We start from the raw sequence: 20,686 nt of genomic DNA on the forward strand, positions 1-20,686 counted from the left end.
CATTTCACATTTCTGTGATGGCAATTATGTCATGATTTCCCTGCTGCATGATGGCTTCAAGCTCCTCCTATTTCTTGCCCATGCTGTGGGCATTGGTATAGATGCATTTAAGTTGCCCTCTGTATCTGGCCTCCAACAGCAGCATGCTACCCCGTGGCTCATTTTTAGTGAGCCTGGTGTTATCCCTTTCCCCCTTCAAACCTAGTTTTAAGCTCTCTCTATAATCGCTGCTAGCTCCTGGACTAGAATCCTTTTCCCCCTTTGGGACAGGCGTACCCCATCTGCCACCAGCAGGCCTGGTGCTGTATAAACTAACCCATGGTCAAAAACCCAATAATTCTGGTGCTGACACCAGTCACGGAGCCAGGAATTAATTGATGCGATTTTCTGATGTTACAATTGTCATCATTTGCGACTGGCAGGATGGACAAGAACACTACTTGGGCTCCCAAACCCTGAACCAGTTGCTCCAAGGCCCTGAAGTTGTTCTTGAGTCTCCTCAGGCTTCTTGAAGAGATTTCTTCATTGACCACCTGGAAGACTAATAAAGGATAGCAGTCACAGGGCTGTACCAGATGAGTGAGTTTTCTGGTGACATCCCTTCCCTGGCCCCAGGGAGGCAGCAGACTTCTCCGTGAGTCTGATCAGGTCTGCATATGGGACCCTCTGTTCCCCTTAGGGTGGAGTCATCAATCACAACCACTTTTTTTTTTTATTTATTTTTGGTACAGCTGGTCATAATACAAGGTGTTCTCTGACTTTTCTGTGGCAACTCTTCTAACCCAGATGATCCCTTATCATAATCTTCCTCACTTTCCTGATCCTGCAGTGTCAGGGCCTTATATCTATTGTAAAGGGGTACTTGGGAAGGCTATGTGACCTGGGGTGTAATACGCCATCTACTCTGAGGAGTAACCAGTTTCCCTGTTTTCCCAGCTGTGTTTATTACTGCATGGAATAGATGCTAAGGGAAGAAGCAAGGGGGAGTGAGTGAGTGGCTGCATGGTTCTGAGTTACTGGCTGGGCTTAAACCATGATACAACCTCCTTTGTCACCTAGGTTCCTTCTATCTACCTGAAGGCAGGAAGTTAGGGGATCCTGAAGTTTTTCTGTTTCAGGTGGCTGGCTTGCTACTCTCAGGGATGGTAGAGTGCAGGTCCACCAGTCAGTCTCCTCCTCGGATTCCCTTATGCTCCTTAGCCGTTCCATCTCTTCCTGTAGCTCTGCCACCATGCAGAGCAAATCATCAACCTGCTGCCATCTTACACAGCCACCATCTAACATCACCGACAGGCTCTGGCACTCACTACAGCCAGACACCTGGACAGTGACATATTTATGAGGGATATCTGTCTGGGTTGCTATGTCCTTCCTGGCCAGCAGAGAGGACTTAGTTTGCTTTCTGTCGAGAGGATGCCACCTTAGAGCACTTTCTCAATGACTGCTGGCTGAGCTCACTTCTACCGCCTACCGGGCTACTGGACCCTTTTCGCTCACCTGTCCGCTTGCACTACCTGTGCTAACTGCTGCGCCACACCCTGTTTGCTCACTCTGGTAGCTCATGCTCCCAGGAGCTGTGTTTTACCTGCTCAGGGGTGGTGCCATCCCTTTTGGCGCCCCGCCCCCCCCCGTGAGTCAGCTGCTCGCGTCAGCAGAGCTGCCGGCTCCTGGGCATGTCATCGAGTGTGTATATCACATCCCCTATCATGCACCAGCCTCTGGAAAAATCGAACAGTATAATGGACTGCTAAAAACTACACTGAGAGCGATGGGTGGTGGGACTTTCAAACACTGGGATACACAATTAGCAAAAGCCACCTGGTTGGTCAACACCAGGGGATCTGCCAACAGGGCTGGCCCAGCCCAATCAGAACTTTTACATAATGTAGAGGGGGATAAAGTTCCTGTGGTGCACAAAAAGAATTTACTGGGGAAGACAGTCTGGGTTATTCCTGCTTCAGGTAAAGGCAAACCCAATGGTGAGATTACTTTGGCTCAGGGACCTGGGTGTACTTGGTGGGTAAAGCGGGAAGATGGGGAAGTCCAGTGTGTACATCAAGGGGATTTAATTTTGGGTGAAAACAGCCAATGAACTCAATTGTATGCTGTTGCCTGCTATATAACACTTCTATAGCCCATCACCTAGATGCCCATCTCCACCACTCTGGGCTTTGAAAAGAAAATATGTGCTGTCATGATCATAGCAGAGAATAAAGTCATGGGAAAAGCTGGCAGCAGCAGCAGGAGTCTCCCAGTACTGTCCTCAGGTCACCATCAACTGACCCTGACTTCCCTCCGATCATCACCCCAACAAAGAATGAACTTTGAAACCAGACGAGTTCAGCGGTGTTGTAAGCAGGCAACAATCCAACACTACACACCGTCTCTCCTGCCCTGAAAGATTTGTTACAACAGATGAAGCATGACATCATGGACTGAATGAACTCAGCGAACTTTATAGGGATGGTCCATGGACTAAGGAATGATCTCTTTGTGTGTGCATGGAGAGAGAGAGAGAAAGTGAAAAGCAATGGTATATTGAAAAATGTGGGATTTGAGCATGACGTGAATGGTATGGAATAAGGGGTGGATACTGTCCTGGGTTCAGCTGTAACAGTTATTTTTCTCCTTCCTGGTAGTTGGCATAGTGCTCTGTTTTGGCTTTAGTCTGAGAATAATGCTGATACCACACCAATGTTTTAGTTGTTGCTAAGTAATGCTTACCCCAATCAAGGACTTTTCAGTCTCATGCTCTGCCAGTGAGGAGGGGCACGGGAAGCCAGGAGGGAGCAGAGATAGGATACCTGACCCAAACTAGCCAAAGGGATATTCCATACCACAGCATGTCATGCCCAGTATATAAACTGACTGATCGCTGCTCGGGTCGGGCTGGGTATCGGTCAGCGGGTGGTGAGCATCACTTGTGTTTAATGCTTGGGTTTTTTTCCCTTTTTAGTTTTATGTTCTCTCCCCTTGTTACTCGCCTTATCATTATTAGTAGTAGTTTTGTATTATATTTTACTTATTGGACTGTTCTTATCTCAACCTGTGGGGTTTACATTCTTTTGATTCTCCTCCCCATCCTGCCTGGGGGGAGGAAGGGGGGTCAGTGAGCGAGCAGCTGAATGGTCCTGAGTTACTGACTGGGCTTAAACCATGACACACCTGTGTCCTAACAGAATTCTGGGACCAGCCTGTGCAGTGCATAGTGTAAGAGCTCAAGTGATGACAGCACGTAAACATTTAACTCCAAATTAACAGGATGTTCCTGGTTTTGAAAACTGTTTATCCTTTTGGAGCCTGTGACTGCCTTGTTGTAGATGAGTCAACAGTGAAGGAACACAAACAGTACTTAAACTGTCATCTGAGTATGAAAATGAGTCAGATAAAAATGGCAGGTCACATCGCGCTGAGAAAGAGGTTAGTCGCTGAACACCATCTTAATGTTGGTACTAATGTGGGGTTTTTTGATCCTTAACTCTCAAAGTTACAAATGAGTGCTAGAGGAATGCTTCAGGTTGTTATATGCAGCCAGAAACCTTGCCTGTTAATTCCAAAAGCTTAGACCAGTGGTCCAAGAATCCCCTTTTAGTTAATTGAGAAACTGAGCGCAATTTATATTGTGTGTTTTCTAATGCTGCCTCATGGCAGCTCAAGGAAAACAAACCTATAGTCTGGCTTCTTGGAGGTGGTTGAGATCTAAGTGATTCTGCCTCATGAGTTTGCAGGATGCTTGAAGAAAGACTTTTGTCCTAAAATACTTTTTAAATGCCATGTGTAAGTGTTAGATATAAAGGACAGATGGAGGGCCATGAAGTCAGTCTCTGATTTGTGATTACGAATCATAGAATAGTTAGGGTTGGAAAGGACCTTAAGATCATGTCAGCTGATTAAGTCAGATTTGCTGTGCTAAATAGTCTTGAGCTATTTCACTATGTTTTGGTTAAAGTGGAGCTTGGGACCACTCGTAAAGTGGACTTTGGGTCACTTTGGCGTTGTGACCACTTTTGTCCAAATGTTACTTCCTACTTGTATGTCAAAACCTGGATTTTAGTTTGTCTTAGCTGCTCTAAAGCTAGGTTATTTTAAAGCCTGTTTTGCACATGACAAAAATGATGGATCTTTTTATAGAGACATAACAGAATACAGTGTTCAGGAGAGCTTCAGCTTCCAGTTGTGTAGGCATAGTCTTGACACAAGGGAAGCTAAAACATTGGATATATTGACTTCAAAATCTGTTCAGTTGTTGCATTGGAGTGTTGTGTGGTTTTAGTGTGTTGGGGTTTTTTTAAATAGTTTTGAGCTAGAACATTAAGGGGAAAAACAGCGCCACCCACAAAAAAAACCCAAAACTGAGGCAGTGAAGTCCAGATTCATTGTGTTTCTGATCAAGCAACTTTGTACTGAGTCACCTGATGTTGTTGGGACAGCAGAGATAAAATAGCTCTCAATTAGAGAGATGTGAGTCTTTACTTGAATGCATTAAACTCATAAGAGTTTTTGATACAATTTCTGCTTTTGATCTTAGGGCCTTTCAGTTATCTCGATGATGTCCCATTTAAGATAGGAGACAAATTCAAAACCCCAGCAAAGGTTGGATTACCCATTGGTTTCTGCCTGCCTGGTTCTTGTCAGCTTCTCAGAGAAGCCCAGGTAAGTGATGTGTCTTGCTTTTCTGCTCCTTTCCCCCTCACCCCTGGCCCCCAACATGTGCTGCTGTAAATTGCAAGTAGAATCGTAGAATCATAGAATAGTTAGGGTTGGAAAGGACCTTAAGATCATCTAGTTCCAACCCCTCTGCCATGGGCAGGGACACCTCACGCTAAACCATGTCACCCAAGACTCCGTCCAACCTGGCCTTGAACACTGCCAGGGATGGAGCATTTATCACTTCTTTGGGTAACCTGTTCCAGTGCCTCACCACCCTCAGAGTAAAGAACTTCTTCCTTATATCTACCCTGAACTTCCTCTGTTTAAGGTTAAACCCATTCCCTGTTGTCCTATCACTACAGTCCCTAATGAAGAGTCCCTCCCCAGCATCCTTGTCGGCCCCCTTCAGATACTGGAAGGATGCTATGAGGTCTCCACGCAGCCTTCTCTTCTCCAGGCTGAACAGCCCCAACTTTCTCAGTCTCTCTTCATATGGGAGGTGCTCGAGCCCCTTTATCATCCTCATGGCCCTCCTCTGGCCTTGCTCCAACAGCTCCATGTCTTTTTTATGTTGAGGACACCAGAACTGTACACAATACTCCAAGTGAGGAGTATCTACTCACGAGAGCAGAGTAGAGGGGCAGGATCACCTCCTTTGACCTGCTGGTCACGCTTCTTTTGATACACCCAGAATACAGTTGGCTTTCTGGGCTGTGAGCACACACTGCCGGCTCATGTTCAGTTTCTCATCCACCCACACCCCCAAGTCCTTCTCTGCAGGGCTGCTCTGAATCTCTTCTACGCCCAACCTGTAGCTGTGCCTGGGATTGCCCCAACCCAGGTGTAGGACCTTACACTTGGCATGTTTAGGCTTCATGAGGTTAGCATTGGTCTACCTCACAAGCGTGTCAAGGTCCCTCTGGATGGCATCCCTTCCTTCCAGCGTATCAACCGAACCACACAGCTTGGTGTCGTCAGCAAACTTGCTGAGGGAGCACTCAATCCCAACTGTCCATGTCACTGACAAAGATGTTGAACAAGATCAGTCCCAACACCGACCCCTGAGGGACCCCACTCATTACTGTTTTCCGCCTGGACATTGAGCCATTGACCACAACTCTTAGCGTGTGGACATCCAGCCAATTCTTTATCCACCGCATGGTCCATCCATCAAATCGATGTCTCTCCAATTTAGAGACAAGGATGTCGTGAGGGACAGTGTCGAACGCTTTGCACAAGTCCAGGTAGATGAGGTCTACTGCTTTGCCCCTATCCATCAGTTCTGTAGCCCCATCATAGAAGGCCACCAAATTGGTCAGGCAGGATTTCCCTTTAGGTGAAGCCATGTTGGCTGTCATCAACCACCTTGTTGTTTTTGATGTGCCTTAGCATGCTTTCCAGGAGAATCTGCTGCAGGATTTTGCCAGGCACAGAGGTGAGACTGACTGCTCTGCAGTTCCCTGGGTCTTCCATTTTCCCCTTCTTGAAAGTGGGGGTTATATTTCCCTTTTTGCAGTCATCGGGAACTTCACTTGACTGCCAGGATTGTTCAAATATGATGGACAATGGCTTAGCAACTTCATTCTCCAGCTCCTTCAGGACCCGCGGATGGATTTCATCAGGTCCCATGGACTTGTGCACATTCAGGTTCTTAAGATGGTCTCGAACCTGATCCTCTCCTACAGTGGGCCTAAGGTCTTCATTCTCCCAGTCCCTGCATCTGCCTTCCAAGACTTGGGTGGTGTGATCACAGCATTTGCTAGTGAAGACTGAGGCAAAGAAGACATTAAGAACCTCAGCCTTCTCCAAATCCAGGGTAGCCGGTTCTCCTGATAGCTTCTGAAGAAGGCCCACATTATCCCTAGTCTGTCTTTTGTTTGCTACATACCTATAGAAGCCCTTCCTGTTATCTTTCACATCTCTTGCCACATTTAATTCTGTCTGGGCCCTAGCTTTCCCGACCTGGTCCCTAGTTTCCTGGACAATGTCCCTGTATTCTTCCCAGGACACCTGCCCTCGCTTCCACCTTCTATAAGCTTCTTTTTCCCCTCTAAGTTTCCTCAGCAGCTCCTTATCCTTCCATGGAGGTCTCCTGGCCTTCCTGCCGCATTTCCTTCTAGTCGGGACGCAACACTCCTGAGCTTGGAGCAGGTGATCCTTGAATATCAACCAGCAGTCTTGGGCCCCCCTGCCCTCTAGGACTATATCCCATGGAACCTTACTAAGCAGGTTCCTGAAGAGACCAAAGTCTGCTTTCTTGAAGTCCAGGGCAGTGAGCTTGCTGCATGCTCTTTTCACTGTTCTGAGTACCTCAAACTCGACCATCTCGTGGTTGCTACAGGCAAGGCTTCCCTGGAGCATCACATTTCCAACCAGCCCCTCCCTGTTGGTGAGCACAAGGTCAAGCATGGCACCTCTCCCTGTTGGCTTCTCTATTACTTGCAAGAGGAAGTTGACTTCTACACAATCGCAGAACCTCCTGGATTGCTTCTGCTGGGCTGTACCATCCCTCCAACAGCTATCAGGATGGTTGAAGTCCCCCATGAGGACAAGGGCCTGCGAGCGTGAGGCTGCTCCTATCTGTCTGTAGAGCTCTTCATCCACAGAGTCGTCTAGATCAGGCGGCCTGTGACAGATCTCCATAGTCATGTTCCCCATCACTGTTCTCCCTTTGACCCTCACCCACAAGCTCTCTGTTGACTGATCACCTGTCCCGAGACAGAGTTCTATACTCTCCAGACTATCACTGACATAGATAGCTACTTCCCTTCCCCATCTGCCTGGCCTGTCTTTTCTTAAGAGACTATAACCTTCCATTCCAACATTCCAGTCATGGGAGCCATCCCACCATGTTTCCGTGATGCCAATGTTATCATATCCCTGTAGCTGTTCACACATCTCTAATTCCTCTTGTTTGTTCCCCATACTACAGGCATTTGTATAGAGGCATCTGAGCCTAGCTCCAAATGAAGCTGACTCAATGGCTGGAAGAGCTGAAATATCTCTGCATTGCTCCAAGCATTTATTACAGGTGCTGGCAACTGACTGGGAGTGTTGGGATGGATTGATGCCCCCCTCCCCCAACACATCTAGTTTAAAGCTTTCTTGACCAGCCTGGCAAATCTCCTACCAAAACAGCTCTTCCCCTTCTTTGTCAGACCAGCTCCACCAGCCTCCAGTAGACCTGGCCTCCCAAATTTAGTCCCAATAGTAGTAGTCATAGTATTCACACAGTACTCACAGTTTACATAAGTGTTCAAATGTTAGTCTTGTTGGTCCTGTAGTGTCATTTCATATGCCAGGCAGTAGTTGTAGAATGTCTGTTAGAATGTGTAGAAAGATAAAAAAATGATAGGCTATGCAAAATGTTTCTACTTCTTATCACTTTTAAAAAGCCTAATAGCACTTATTTTAGTGTATCTTCAAAAAAAAGCATATTTTTTTTGTGTAATAGGTCTAATTGTTACCCTGACTAAATTTAAGTAGCATTATTAAGTCAAAACCAGTAAGAAATGATACACCTATCTTATGGCATACTTGCAGAATCTTGTTTGAGGGTAACAAGTATTTTTATGACCATATTTTATGGGTTCTTACAATAGTGGGATGAAGATATAAATTTCCAATTCTTGTATTTTGTGCAATTATGAGTGGGAATTCTTTTCCAGCTGTAGGGCAAACAGGCTACAGCTTGGTACGGATGACTTCCAGGTCTCTGAGGAGCATGTCTCTGTTACCATAAACTTGGTAGCTTAAAATCAATTGCTATAGAATAAATGTTGAAAATCTAATCTCCAAATACAGGTTGTAATCCAGGAAATTTAATTGAGCTGTTTTCTCATTTGGATAAATTATTTTCCTTGGTCAGTCCAAACTAGTGATTGTTTTCATTTCAGCTGTGACAGATTGCTGTAGATGGTTCTGCTCTGCCACACAGCCCCCTTTTTTTTTTGGCCCTGAAACTCATCCACTGGAGAGCTTAATATCTCAATTATCCTACATCATGGCTTTTTAATTATAAGCATTAAATCACTACCTGATTGTCCTAATACAAATATTTCCACCCAGTTAAGCTGGCGTGTGAGAGCTAAAGGAGACTCTAATGTCATATTGCTGGCTTCATTGTGTTATGTATCTGTCCTGGTTTCGGCTGGGATAGAGTTAATTTTCTTCCTAGTAGCTGGTGCAGTGCTGTGTTTTTGGCTTTAGTCTGAGAACAATGCTGGTAACACACCAATGTTTTAGTTGTTGCTAAGTAGCGCTTACTCTAATCAAGGACTTCTCGGTCTCTCAGTCAGGGAGGAGGAATGCGGGAAGCTGGGAGGAAGCAGAGACAGGACACCTGACCCAAACTAGCCAAACGGGTATTCCATACCACAGCACATCATGCGCAGTATATAAACTGGGGGGAGTTACCCAGACGGGACAGATCTCTACTGGGTTCTGACCCAAGGGCTACTGCATGAACTATCTATCTCCTTTGTAATTTGTTCAAAGGCTTGTTGTTGCTCAGGGCCTCATTTGAAATCATTCTTCTTCTGGGTGACATGATAGAGAGGGCTTACAATCAGACTGTAATTTGGGATGTGCATTCTCCAGAACCCCACAACACCTAAGAAAGCTTGTGTTTCTTTCTTATTAGTTGGTGGAGGCATTGCTGTTATCTCGTTGATCACATCTGCAGGGATCTAGTGGCATCCCTCTAGCCATTTTATTCCCCAATATCGGATCTCCTGTGCAGGTCACTTGACCTTACTTTGTTTTATGGCAAAACCAACTTTCGGAAGGTTTTAGATTATTTTCTCCCCTTTCTCAAAATCTTCTGCTGCTGTATCGCCCCACACAATAATGTCATCAATGTATTGGAGGTGTTCTGGAGCTTGCCCCTGTTCCAGTGCAGTCTGGATCAGTCCATGGCAGATGGTAGGGCTGTGTTTCCACCCCTGGGGCAATCGATTCCAAGTGTACTGGACGCCCCTCCAAGGAAAAGTGAACTGTGGCCTGCATTCTGCTGCCAAAGCGATTGAGAAAAATGCATTGGCAATATCACTTGTGGCATCCCACTTGGCTGCCTTTGACTCCAGTTCATAGTGAAGTTCTAGCATGTCCGGTACAGCAGCACTCAATGGTGGTGTGACTTCATTCAGGCCACGATAGTCTACTGTCAGTCTTCACATTGTGTCCAGTGACTATTAATCCAATACGAGTGCTTTTAAGAAATTTGATTTGACATACCCTGGTCAGATCTGTCGTTATCTCAACCCTTTGTGCCCCACATTGGGCACCACAAGAGTCTGTCGTGGTTTAAACTCAGTTGGTAACTCAGCACTACACAGCTGCTCACTCACCCCCCCGCCTTCCTCCCCTCCCTCTGGGCAGGATGGGGAGGACAACTGAAAGAATGTAAACCCTACAGGTTGAGATAAGAACAGCTTAATAACTAAAGTACAGTATAATATAATAGAAAGAATACCAACAATAATACTAATGGGAAACAACAAGATAAGAAATAAAAGCTCAGTAAACACAAGTGATGCACAATACAGTTGCTCACCACCCACTGACCGATACCCAACCCAACATTGGTGTTGTATCAGCATTGTTCTCAGACTAAAGTCAAAAACGCAGCACTGCACCAGTTACTAAGAAGGAGAAAAATAACTGTTACAGCTGAACCTAGGACAGCTCTGAAACTGATCTTGGGATGATCAGTAGCTGTAAAGCAAAACTAAATGTAGGAAAGAGGCAAAATATAATATTCTAATCCATACTATAACCAGGTTTTGTTGCTAGAGGCAAAACAAACTACTTCTTGTGTCTTCTAGCTTTGCCAGTCTGTAGGTTACAAGAGATGCTGGGCAAAAATTGATGCTTGTCCATGGTAGTTCATGTAGCTCTTATTCTATGTTATTTAGCTACTACTTCTAACAGCAACATATGATCCTTATAATTTTCTTTTTTCTCCTCTCCTTTCCCCTCCACCTTGGTCAGTATGACTTCTCACTGGAAAAGGAAACAATCGAGTGGGCTGAAGATACCAAAAAAATCCAAGCTGCCCAGAGGGAAGCTGAACGCAAGGCAGATGAAGTGCTAGCAAACTCAAAATCAGCTCGAGAGGCCAGCAACATAGTAGGGTTCTCAGAGGGACCTTGCCCTGAGGCCATGCCTCCTCCTATTAACCCCATCCTTGCTAGCCTGCAGCACAATAATATTCTTACTCCCACACCAGCCAACAGCAGCGCTGTGAAGCAAAAGGTTCTCAGCCCACCTCGTCCAAAAGCAGACTTCAACCCAGCTGATTTTGAATGTGAAGAAGACCCATTTGACAAGCTTGAATTAAAAACTCTTGATGATAAGGAGGAATTAAAAAATATTCTTGAAATTCATGTTGGTACTACTGGGCCAATTGTTGCCCAGCTGTTAGATAATACATTGCCCAAAGGAGGGTCTGAGTCTGTGCTGCAAGATGAGGAAGTTCTGGCATCCGTAGAAAGGGCCATGTTGGACTTCAAGCCCATTCACAAACCCAATGGCTTTATCACTTTACCACAGTTGGGAAACTGTGAAAAGATGTCCTTGTCTTCCAAAGTATCCCTGTCCCCTATCACTTCAGCGAGCAATATCAAATCCTTGTCCTTTCCTAAACTTGACTCCAATGAGAGTGATCAAAAATCATCAAAGCTCACAAGCACTTTCCACAGCACTACCTGTCTCCACGATGGCACTTTTCTCAGCTCTTTGCAGACCTGTGCTCAGAGTAAAGCTAGTGAACTGAATGGACACCACATGATTGGTCTTTCCTCTCTAAGTGAGGATAGTGGCATGGAGACATCAACATTATCCTCTTTCTCCAGGCTGCCTTCCCTGGCTGTGTCAACAGTTTGTATGGAAGAAGAATCATCTCAAAGCACAGCGACTACGGTAAACATGCAGTGGATTAGAATTGGGGTTGCTGGGGAGATGTGGAGGTGCGGAGGCAAATGTTGTTTCTAAAATGTCCTGTGATTTTAGGTTCATTTAATGGGAATAATGTATAGATCATGGGTGGTAGTTCCTCTTCATTTACGTGGCAAAGTGATCATCAGACAGGTCTTCATGCTGGCAGTTCTGAACCTCAGATTATTATTCTGCAGGTTCCCCCACATCTGCTATTTTTAGACCAATTCTGGTGACTTTCAGCTCTTGTTGTTCATAGTTGCACATCTTTGAGGTAAGCAGATGACATCTTTGTACAGTCCTGCATACTGTCTTATCCACCTGAGATACATCAGATTCTGAACTGCTCTTAGGTTTTGAGTTAAATCTCTGCTAGATTTGTTCCTCAGCTTGCTTATTTTCTGGGAAATACAGGCTTTTCAAGGAATAGAAGCAATAACAGATTAAAAAGTGCTTGCAGTTGACCTGCAGTGAAAGAATTGTCTGTCTGTTGGGTTTGTTTGGTTTTGGTTTTGTTTTGGGGTTATTTTGGGGGGGTAGTATTTTTGTTTTGGTTGGGGTTTTTTTATTTTATTTCTTTTGTCTTCCTGAGATCCTTTAAAAATCTAAACTTTAAAAAGATGAAAATTATGGTGGTCTGAAATCTGATATTTACCCTCTTCCTTGTAAAGGAGGGTAGAAGGATTGCTTTGCAGATACCAAAAGCAGTCTTGAGGATCATCTCAGATTACTAATGTTACAGTTGGTTGCTGTACAGCTCTGAGATAGGAGTTTGATGCTTCATTTCCTCAAATTTGTAGCAAGTTCTAAAATGACTTTAGGGACACTTCATACCAGCTGTTGTCTTTGTTTCTTTGTGAATAAGAGCAGAGATTTGAGTAAGCTTATGGACTTTTTGTGGAACCTAAGATCTGGACACCAATACTTATGAAGCCTAGTGCAAACTGTGTAGTCAAATCCTCTAGTGGCTCTAAAATAATCTGGCTTCTTCTGACCAATATAAGCAGTGCTTCTTTGGCCTTTTGCATACTCTAGGGTTTTTTTGTGACACACCATGTGCTCTGAAACAAGTGACACTGCTTCTCTCCTGTTCTTTCTCCTCTTTTCAGGCTTAGGTAAATGTGTTATTAATTGTAAAATACAGTATTCTGACAACTAGTGTATTTGTCAGAGCACAGTAGAACAGCTGTTTATTGATCACTAGAACAAATTTAATACAGTAAACTGGCAGAAGCAGCAATGTGCTGAGCAATTGCACACTGCTACAGGTCACAGGTTTGAAAGGCAATTGTATGATTGTATGTAACTCAGAGGTGAAACCTTGAACTATGACACATTCCCAGGGATTAACATGAAAGATCATTTACAACTATGGCATTCAGATGGCCAAATTTTCACTCTAATTATTCAAACCTCTATGCTGGATTAAAACTTATTAAAGACTGGGGGGGAAGGTGTATTCTCAAGAATGCTGTAAGGGAAGATACAAACTAATAAACAAACAAAAAATAGTCTTACTAGGAGAAGGAATAAAGATCTTCATTTGAAACTATTTCTGCTTTGGAAGTAGCAAACCAAGAAATAGGTATGCTGACAGAACTAGTTATTTCTGTTTCAATTCCAAGACTTCAGAACGTACTTGTTTCATATTTCCAAAATATGGTCCCAGTGGCTGGAAAATGACAGCTGAGCTGCAAGAAATTGAAGTAAATGTAACAAAAATCCTCAGAGTATGAAAATGATAGAAGGAAGTCAGAGTCATCCCTGTGGCTGGGAGCAGAAGGGTCATGTATCCCTTCAAGGTTACACAAGAATAAGCCTGTCTTTTTTTAGAAAGCCTCAGGACAAATATATGCCCCAGTGTATTCCACAGTGATTTAATTATATAATTTTTTTTCTCCCAAAACTAGAAATTGTAACTTTGGATTTGGAGTTACCACTGGAGTTTATGCTTTACCAGTGAATTGGATCTAGAGTTTTTTGAATGGAAATAAACTTGTCATTTTTCTGAGGCTGCACTGATTCTGTCCTGGGTGGTCCCCTCTCCTCTGAGTATATTTCCTTGAAGCTCACTGGTTTGCTTTTTGCAGCATGGGCAGAGGGAGAAATGACTAGTGAAGACAACAGGTTGGAATTAAACAAAACTGGTCAGAGACCTGATTAGTATGCTGCATTTTATTTACAGAAATCTCTGGTTCTGGTAGGATGGGACACTCCTGGTAGACCATTCAGATTATATACCGCTGCATTAGTGTGATGTGTGTGGGCACAACAGCTGTAGGCAGGGCTCCTGGCCTCTGTATGAAGTCCCTAAAAGTAGGCACAGTGTGCAAGGACATACTGGAAGCACTGCACCTCTGCTTCTTGAACTTTCTTGCACTGAAATGCAAGTTTGAGATGTAAGGGAGCATGGCTGCTGAGTGACCAGTCCTGGCTTTGTCCCCTGCAATTTCTTTAGGTGTTTCCCTCCTCTACTGGAATTGATTTCTCGGGCTTTGTCTCCTAGAAGATAAGTTTTTACCCTGGACATGAAAATGGGTGGAAATGCAGTACAAAGCCCTTCTTCCCCCACTCACCCCACCCCCCCCCATAGATGGCATTTGCCAAAATCCTAATATATATTCTCAGAATTGGTTTTCTATAAACAGGTTTTTTGTTGGTGTGGTGGTTTTATTGGTTTTTTTTGTGGGGTGTTTGGTTGTGTTTTGTGTGTGGGTTTGGTAGGGTGGTTTTGGTTTGGTTTTTTTTTTTTTGTGTTGTTATTTTTTGTTTGTTTGTTTGTGGGGATTTTTTGGGGTGGGGTGTGGTGGGTGTGTGAGTTTAGTTTTGGCCCAAAGAAGGCTTTTCTGAAAGAAGTGGACAAACTTTCAAGCAATCTATGTTGGCTTAATAAGGTATTAAGGAAAGGCGATAAATTGAGGCTCTTGGTCCAAAGCAATTTCTTGCAGTCTTTTCTAATTTGATTTAAAATGCAGGAAGACTTTTAAATGGATGAATTGAAATGTGCAGATTTGATGGGGCAAAGTATTACAAAGCAGTGGGTTGGTTCTGCCCTCTGGCAGCCTGGTTCTGCAGAAACAGAGCAGGCGTGCAACAGGGAATGCTATCCAGCCTTGTTGGTGTACTGGGAATGGGACCAAGTGCTGGGTGTTGGTAGAAAAATCATGTACTCTTTTTAGCCAGTGTGCCACATGGCTCATATATGGTGTATGAAATGCAGTGCTTTGCAAGTAGAAAAGGGGTATATGCTTCTCTTACCCCTTCTCATGGTCAGAAAAAATCAAGGGAAGTCTCTAGGCAATGACTTTAAACTTATCACTGTCATTCAGGCAGCGTAGCACTGGGTCAAGCTGAACAGGAGCCAGCATGTTACACTGAGCTGTATGAACAAGTAGCAGTCACAGTGACAAAATAAACAAGCTTACAGTTATTATAAGGGGGGACACATCTTTCTTGGAGTATAATCTGGTTTTGTAGAGTGCTGAGAGAAGAAACAGTCCTTATGATGGCTATTCTATACCTACATGCAACTGTGTAACATCTGCATCTCACATATGGAAGCCTGATCAGCCCACAAGTCTCCCTAGTATAGTCAACTTATTCCCAGATATCTCTCATAAAACCCTTTTCTCCCCCAGCTTTCTGCTCACTGGTGCATAATGTTTATAGTTATCTTATTCGTGTGTTGTCCAGCAGGTACACCCAGACTGCAAGGAAACAGAAATCCCTGTGGTAAGTTCCCAAGTACCTGTGTGCACTGGATCATGTTACTGAAAATCTCCGGAAGTAGTGTTCCTATGACTTTCTGTACTCAGAGGTGACAAGTAAACTTGGGGTGAAGGAAACAACCTCCATGTTTCCTCTGAGGTACAGGGCTTGACTATATCATAAGGTTTGGCATTGAAAGGTTTTCCTCCACTGATAGGAGAGGGTATATTGTGAAGAATCTGTGCTGTCGATAGTTGTTTTAAGGGTAAAAAGAGTATAGTGGGAGTCAGACTGTGTGCACTGCTTGGTTTCATCCTAACAGTGAATAACTTCCCAAGGGCAGTATAGAAAGGCTCTCAGATTAATTACATGGGGTATCCTGGTGCTGCGCTAGCCAGAAACAGGATGCGGGGATGCAGAAGATGACCGTTAACCTAGCCTCTGTTTTTTCCCCTTTAGGTAACACACCAAAATTTCCCAGTGTCTAAAGTGCCCAATAACATCAGCTGTGCAAAGTGGTCAGGTGGCCCTGCTCCAGAGCTACAGCAGGCTCTCTCTGCTAGTGAGAGGCAGTGCATAGAGACGGTTGTCAACATGGGGTACTCACCTGAGAATGTCCTGAAAGCCATGAAGAAGAAGGGACAGAACATAGACCAGGTAAGAGCTTGTGCAACAGGAAATAAACCCTTGATTGGATGCTGATTCTGCTGAGAAACAACCTTGGGTTTGCAAAATGGATGGGGAGAATACTTTTATTCTAACAAGGGGTTGCAGCCTGTAGCTGCTGCAATATTAACCACTAGAGAAGCTGTCACCTGGCAGTAAAGGCTCCCAAAACCAAATAAAAGAGTGTCTGTGCATGTTTCTGATGAGAGACTGCTTGAGTCAGCCATACCTGTGGGATGCTAGGTTGGAACTGCCCTGAGCTTGGGATGGGCCCTTAACTCCACATGAAGCTGGGAGAGGTACTGGGCCTTCCCAGGAGCCACAAAACCATCTGAAGGAAGTTTAGTGTGGCTCTACACCATGCTTAGTGTTGTGTGACAAAAAAGCCCAACCAACTTCCCTTGTTCTGAGCACAAGGGGTTATGATGCTGACATCTCTTCTTGTAGAGAGATTGGCCCCTGCAGGCTTACCCCTGCAGGCTTACACCCTGCTCTCGGGAGGCACCATTGACCAACTTTCTTTTCATGCCCTGGTTGTGGTGCTTCCTGCCTTGTGCTGCCTCAAACGCTTGTTAAAACCAGGTCACAGAGCATAAAACACTGCAGGGTGAAACATGGCTCTGGGGCCTGGATCCACTTCAAACAAACATTGTGAAGTGAGGAGACTGCAGCCAAACTCCGTGCTGAACCTAGGGACCCTCACTGCCTAGTGGGACTGTGCCTAGGGAGGAGGGGCATTCCAGGGGCTTCTGCTTGTGGAGCTGATCTGCTAGCCCACTACCTATGCATTGGGAGCAGTTTAATCTGTGTGCTGGTGTGAACTGTAGTATCAAATGGAAAAAAAGTCCTTTAGGAGAGTGGTTTTAAGTCTTCTTGTATTTGCAGGCAGCGTACTTAACATTATCTATCTGATCTTTCCCTGTACCTCTCAAAGCTGAGGACAGATAAGAAATTTGGCAGCAATTTCTGGGCGTGTGAGCTGGGATTTGCAGCTCACTCACCAGTATGCTGAGTTGATCTTAAAAGGCTGACTGCTTTCAGATTGCATCAGCTCTTGTGGTTGTCTGAGAGGAAGCTAAAAGCTGACACATCTTGACTGCTGGACCTACAGTTTCATTTTGAAAACTTGTAGTATAAAAAGCATGGTTAAACTTTTGACTACAGTGGAAGATGACGTTCAGAGCTGGTGGGAGAGCACAGGAGGACAGAAGGGCTCATCTCTTTTCTCTGAACAAGCTCTTGCATAAAGAGCATCCCAACTCTACTAGGAAGGATTTAATCTCAGTCCCTGGTGAAGCCTGGGGTAGAGTCGTGCTCAGCCCCTCTGTGTGTACAGAGATGGTATTCAACCATGCGCTGCAAATGCCATTCTGAAAACTTAGTTTATTTTCTTCATTCCCCACAGGTTTTGGATTACCTGTTTGCACATGGACAGCTTTGTGAGAAGGGCTTTGATCCACTTCTTGTTGAAGCAGCTTTGGAAATGCATCAGTGTTCAGAGGAGAAGGTGAGGGTGCAATGTGCTAATCCATAGAGAGAATGTGCAGAGATGGGGAATTCCAGCAGCAGTTCCTCTGGCTGATGTAATTCTGGCTTTCATGGTAATGCTGCCTTGCTTCCAAAACTGACTGCTGAAGGACATCCTTGCAGTGATAAAGTGAATATGTGCTTAAAACATTAGAATTCTTCTGCATTGTTTTATCACTCACTTGGATGTATATTTATGGGGACAGGATTTTTTTAAAGACACTGCTTATTCTGGTTGTAATGTTCTGAACCCAGAGTTCTCTTGTGGGCGAGGTACTTGGTACAGAGACAGTTAATTTCAGAAGCAGCAAATTATAGAATCATAGAATAGTTAGGGTTGGAAAGGACCTTAAGATCATTTAGTTCCAACCCCCCTGCCATGGGCAGGGACACCTCACACTAAACCATGTCACCCAAGACTCCATCCAACCTGGCCTTGAACACTGCCAGGGATGGAGCATTCACAACTTCCTTGGGCAACCCATTCCAGTGCCTCACCACCCTCAGAGTAAAGAACTTCTTCCTTATATCTAACCTAAACTTCCCCTGTTTAAGTTTGAACCCATTCCCCCTTGTCCTATCACTACAGTCTCTAATGAAGAGTCCCTCCCCAGCATCATCCTCGTGGCCCTCCTCTGGACTTGCTCCAACAGCTCCATGTCCTTCTTATGTTGAGGACACCAGAACTGTACACAATACTCCAAGTTAGGTCTCATGAGAGCAGAGTAGAGGGGCAGGATCACCTTTATCACCAATTATCTTTTGAACCCTGCCAGCCCTCCCTCGCTGTGAGTTTTCTCTTGTACAAATGCATCTGCCAGGCTGTGCAGCAAATTGGGTTAGGGCTTGCTCTGGAAGAAGCTGGGAAATCTGGGTTTTGGGGTCTGGTTTATTGTCTGGGTGTTTTACCAGCATCAAAAATACAGAGGCAGAAGTGGGTAGCCAGGGCAGAGGACAGCAGGATCTTTTCAAAAGTTTGCCAGCCTGTTGTGCCAAGTTGTTATATGAAATCTTTAGAGGTGCAACCCAGGCCCCCCCCCCTCAACATATATATGCCTTCCTACTTTTCTTGGACTTAGTGATGAGCTTGCAAACAGAGGAACAGTGTGAAGATGGGAGAAGTGACTGAGTTCAGGAAATGCATAGCCTGTTGTTTGTGGTTTTTTGAGAGGGGTGTTCTTTTGGGGGGGGGGGGTGTTTTGGGTTTTTTGGTTTTGTTTGTTCCCTTCCCCCCCCAAGTAGAACAAAGGCCCTGTAAATGGCAGAGGGTTCATAAAAGTCTGATCAGTTGATTTGCTTCTTGTTACTTTACTCTTTTCTTTTTTTTCCCCCAAAGCTCATGGAGGATTCATGGTCAATGTTGGTAGTATGGTACACAGTGTGTCCAATAGGATTTGTGCTAATCCCCCAAGTTTGCCCTAGATCTGAAGAGCCATTTGATAGCAAGGACTACTGTACTGTTCCCAAAGTCAAAGTAACTTAAAAAAAAAATCAGATGCAGCAGTAGCTACTAGATGGGGGAGCAGGGTGACATAAATCGGAGTCCGAATTAGGCCAGGATGATAAATTTTCTACTAGGAGAGACACTCCCACAGTCTGAGCTTTGGTGCCCTAGATGAAGAGGATTTTGGAAATGCAGGACTGCAAACACAGGTGAGACTCCCTGGGCTACTGCACCCAGAGCTCTGCTGGCTTTGGTGTGAGTGGACTTTCTCCAAATGGAGCTGGAATGGGCTGTACTTGGGGAGTAGGAATCCACCCCATTGGTGCCTAGTTGCTGAAGACTGGCTCTGTGCTAAACCTCCACCAAGCACTGATCCTTTTTTCTCTTGCAAATAATGGACTGTGTGTCTTTCAGATCACAGAACTTCTTCAACAAATGAGTCAATTTAAAGAAATGGGCTTTGAACTAAAAGACATTAAGGAGGTCTTATTATTACATAACAACGACCAACACAATGCTTTGGAAGATCTAATGGCCCGTGCAGGAGCCAGCTGAAAACACATTCCTGGATTCTTGGCATGCAATGGAGCAGGACCAGCCCTGCCACCTCCACATCCAGTGTGACTTGCTCTTGGCAGGAAAGAGTCCGGCTTTTCACATACAAGGGAGAGTGACTGAGAAAACCCACCTGCGTGCATCATTCTAGCATTTCTCTTTCCACTGAAAGCCAACTTTCTTTCTTAAATTAAATTTTTTAAGTGTCCTTTACTAAGTTTCCTTTTTCCAGCTTGGCCACAGAGAGTTTAGACTGCCCAACCTCTACTGGAATTGTGCGTAGGTAGAGATGGGAGTAGTTGAACCATTGAACTGGAGTTGGACAGAAGATACTAAGTTGGTTCTGAAACTAGGATGCTTTGGTTCTTTGAAGCTGCTTTCATGGTGTCTTGTCTGCTTGTACCAAATTACTTATGGAGTTTTATTTTTTTTTTAGTTGAAAGTCCGAACTTAGTAAAACACTGGTTCAGAAACTGTTGCTATGCCTAAAGAAAGAGGCTGTTTCAGGGGGGTTTGGGTTTTTTTGGTTGGTTGTGTTAGGTTTTTATTATTATTATTTGTTTGGTTTGGTTTGGTTTGGTTTGGTTTTTTACCCATGCATCAAACACTCCTGCCAGACATGAGTGTCCAATGCTGAGTGATGTGTAAGTTCTCCTGAAAGAAGGTAAGCTGTGAACTCTACCTGGACAACCTGTAAGTTGTGTTGGTTCTTGAACCTGAAGGCAGAGAGCTGGAGCTCAGTATTCTTAATCCCCTAGGTTTGTAGGATATTTCCCTGCTAGGAAATCAGTTATCTTTTTGTTTTAAATAATAATCAGTGTGATGCAGGAGCTTTCTTTCAAGCACTTCCTTTAAAACAAATATACTGCATTAGTTCCATTTCTCACACTCCTATAGAATTGCATAATAAAATCTAGTACTAGAAATCAGGGTTTAGGTTGTTTTTAATAGTTCAAAGTATTACTTTGTACATTGTTCAAGTTCTAAATATATACAATATCAGCAGTCTTGAGGAATCTTTAAAGTAATTTGCTAAATATTTTGATTCTGCAGAAGAACAACTAATAAAACCATCAAATATAACTCCCAGTGTCATGGTTCCCATCTCTCATGCTCTTTGGCTTCAGCAGATGAAGAACTTGCTGGATCCTGCCTGCCCAGGTGCTGCCTGCTCCTGTAGGCACGCACAAACACTGTGTT

The 20,686-nt window shown here is 44.4% G+C and overlaps 1 protein-coding gene across 1 annotated transcript; it reads left to right on the forward strand.

Moving 5' to 3' along the window:
• The first annotated feature begins 2,033 nt into the window (after positions 1-2,033).
• LOC115619301 (ubiquitin-associated protein 1-like) lies at positions 2,034-19,786 on the forward strand. Its single transcript, XM_030511339.1, has 7 exons — positions 2,034-2,046; positions 4,496-4,653; positions 10,642-11,571; positions 15,283-15,318; positions 15,754-15,951; positions 17,366-17,467; positions 19,346-19,786. Exons 1-7 carry the CDS (start codon positions 2,034-2,036, stop codon positions 19,484-19,486), a joined length of 1,578 nt encoding a protein of 525 aa, XP_030367199.1. The 3' UTR covers positions 19,487-19,786.
• Positions 19,787-20,686: the final 900 nt, after the last annotated feature.

Source organism: Strigops habroptila, chromosome W, assembly GCF_004027225.2.
Source record: "Strigops habroptila isolate Jane chromosome W, bStrHab1.2.pri, whole genome shotgun sequence".
Taxonomy (NCBI): domain Eukaryota; kingdom Metazoa; phylum Chordata; class Aves; order Psittaciformes; family Psittacidae; genus Strigops; species Strigops habroptila.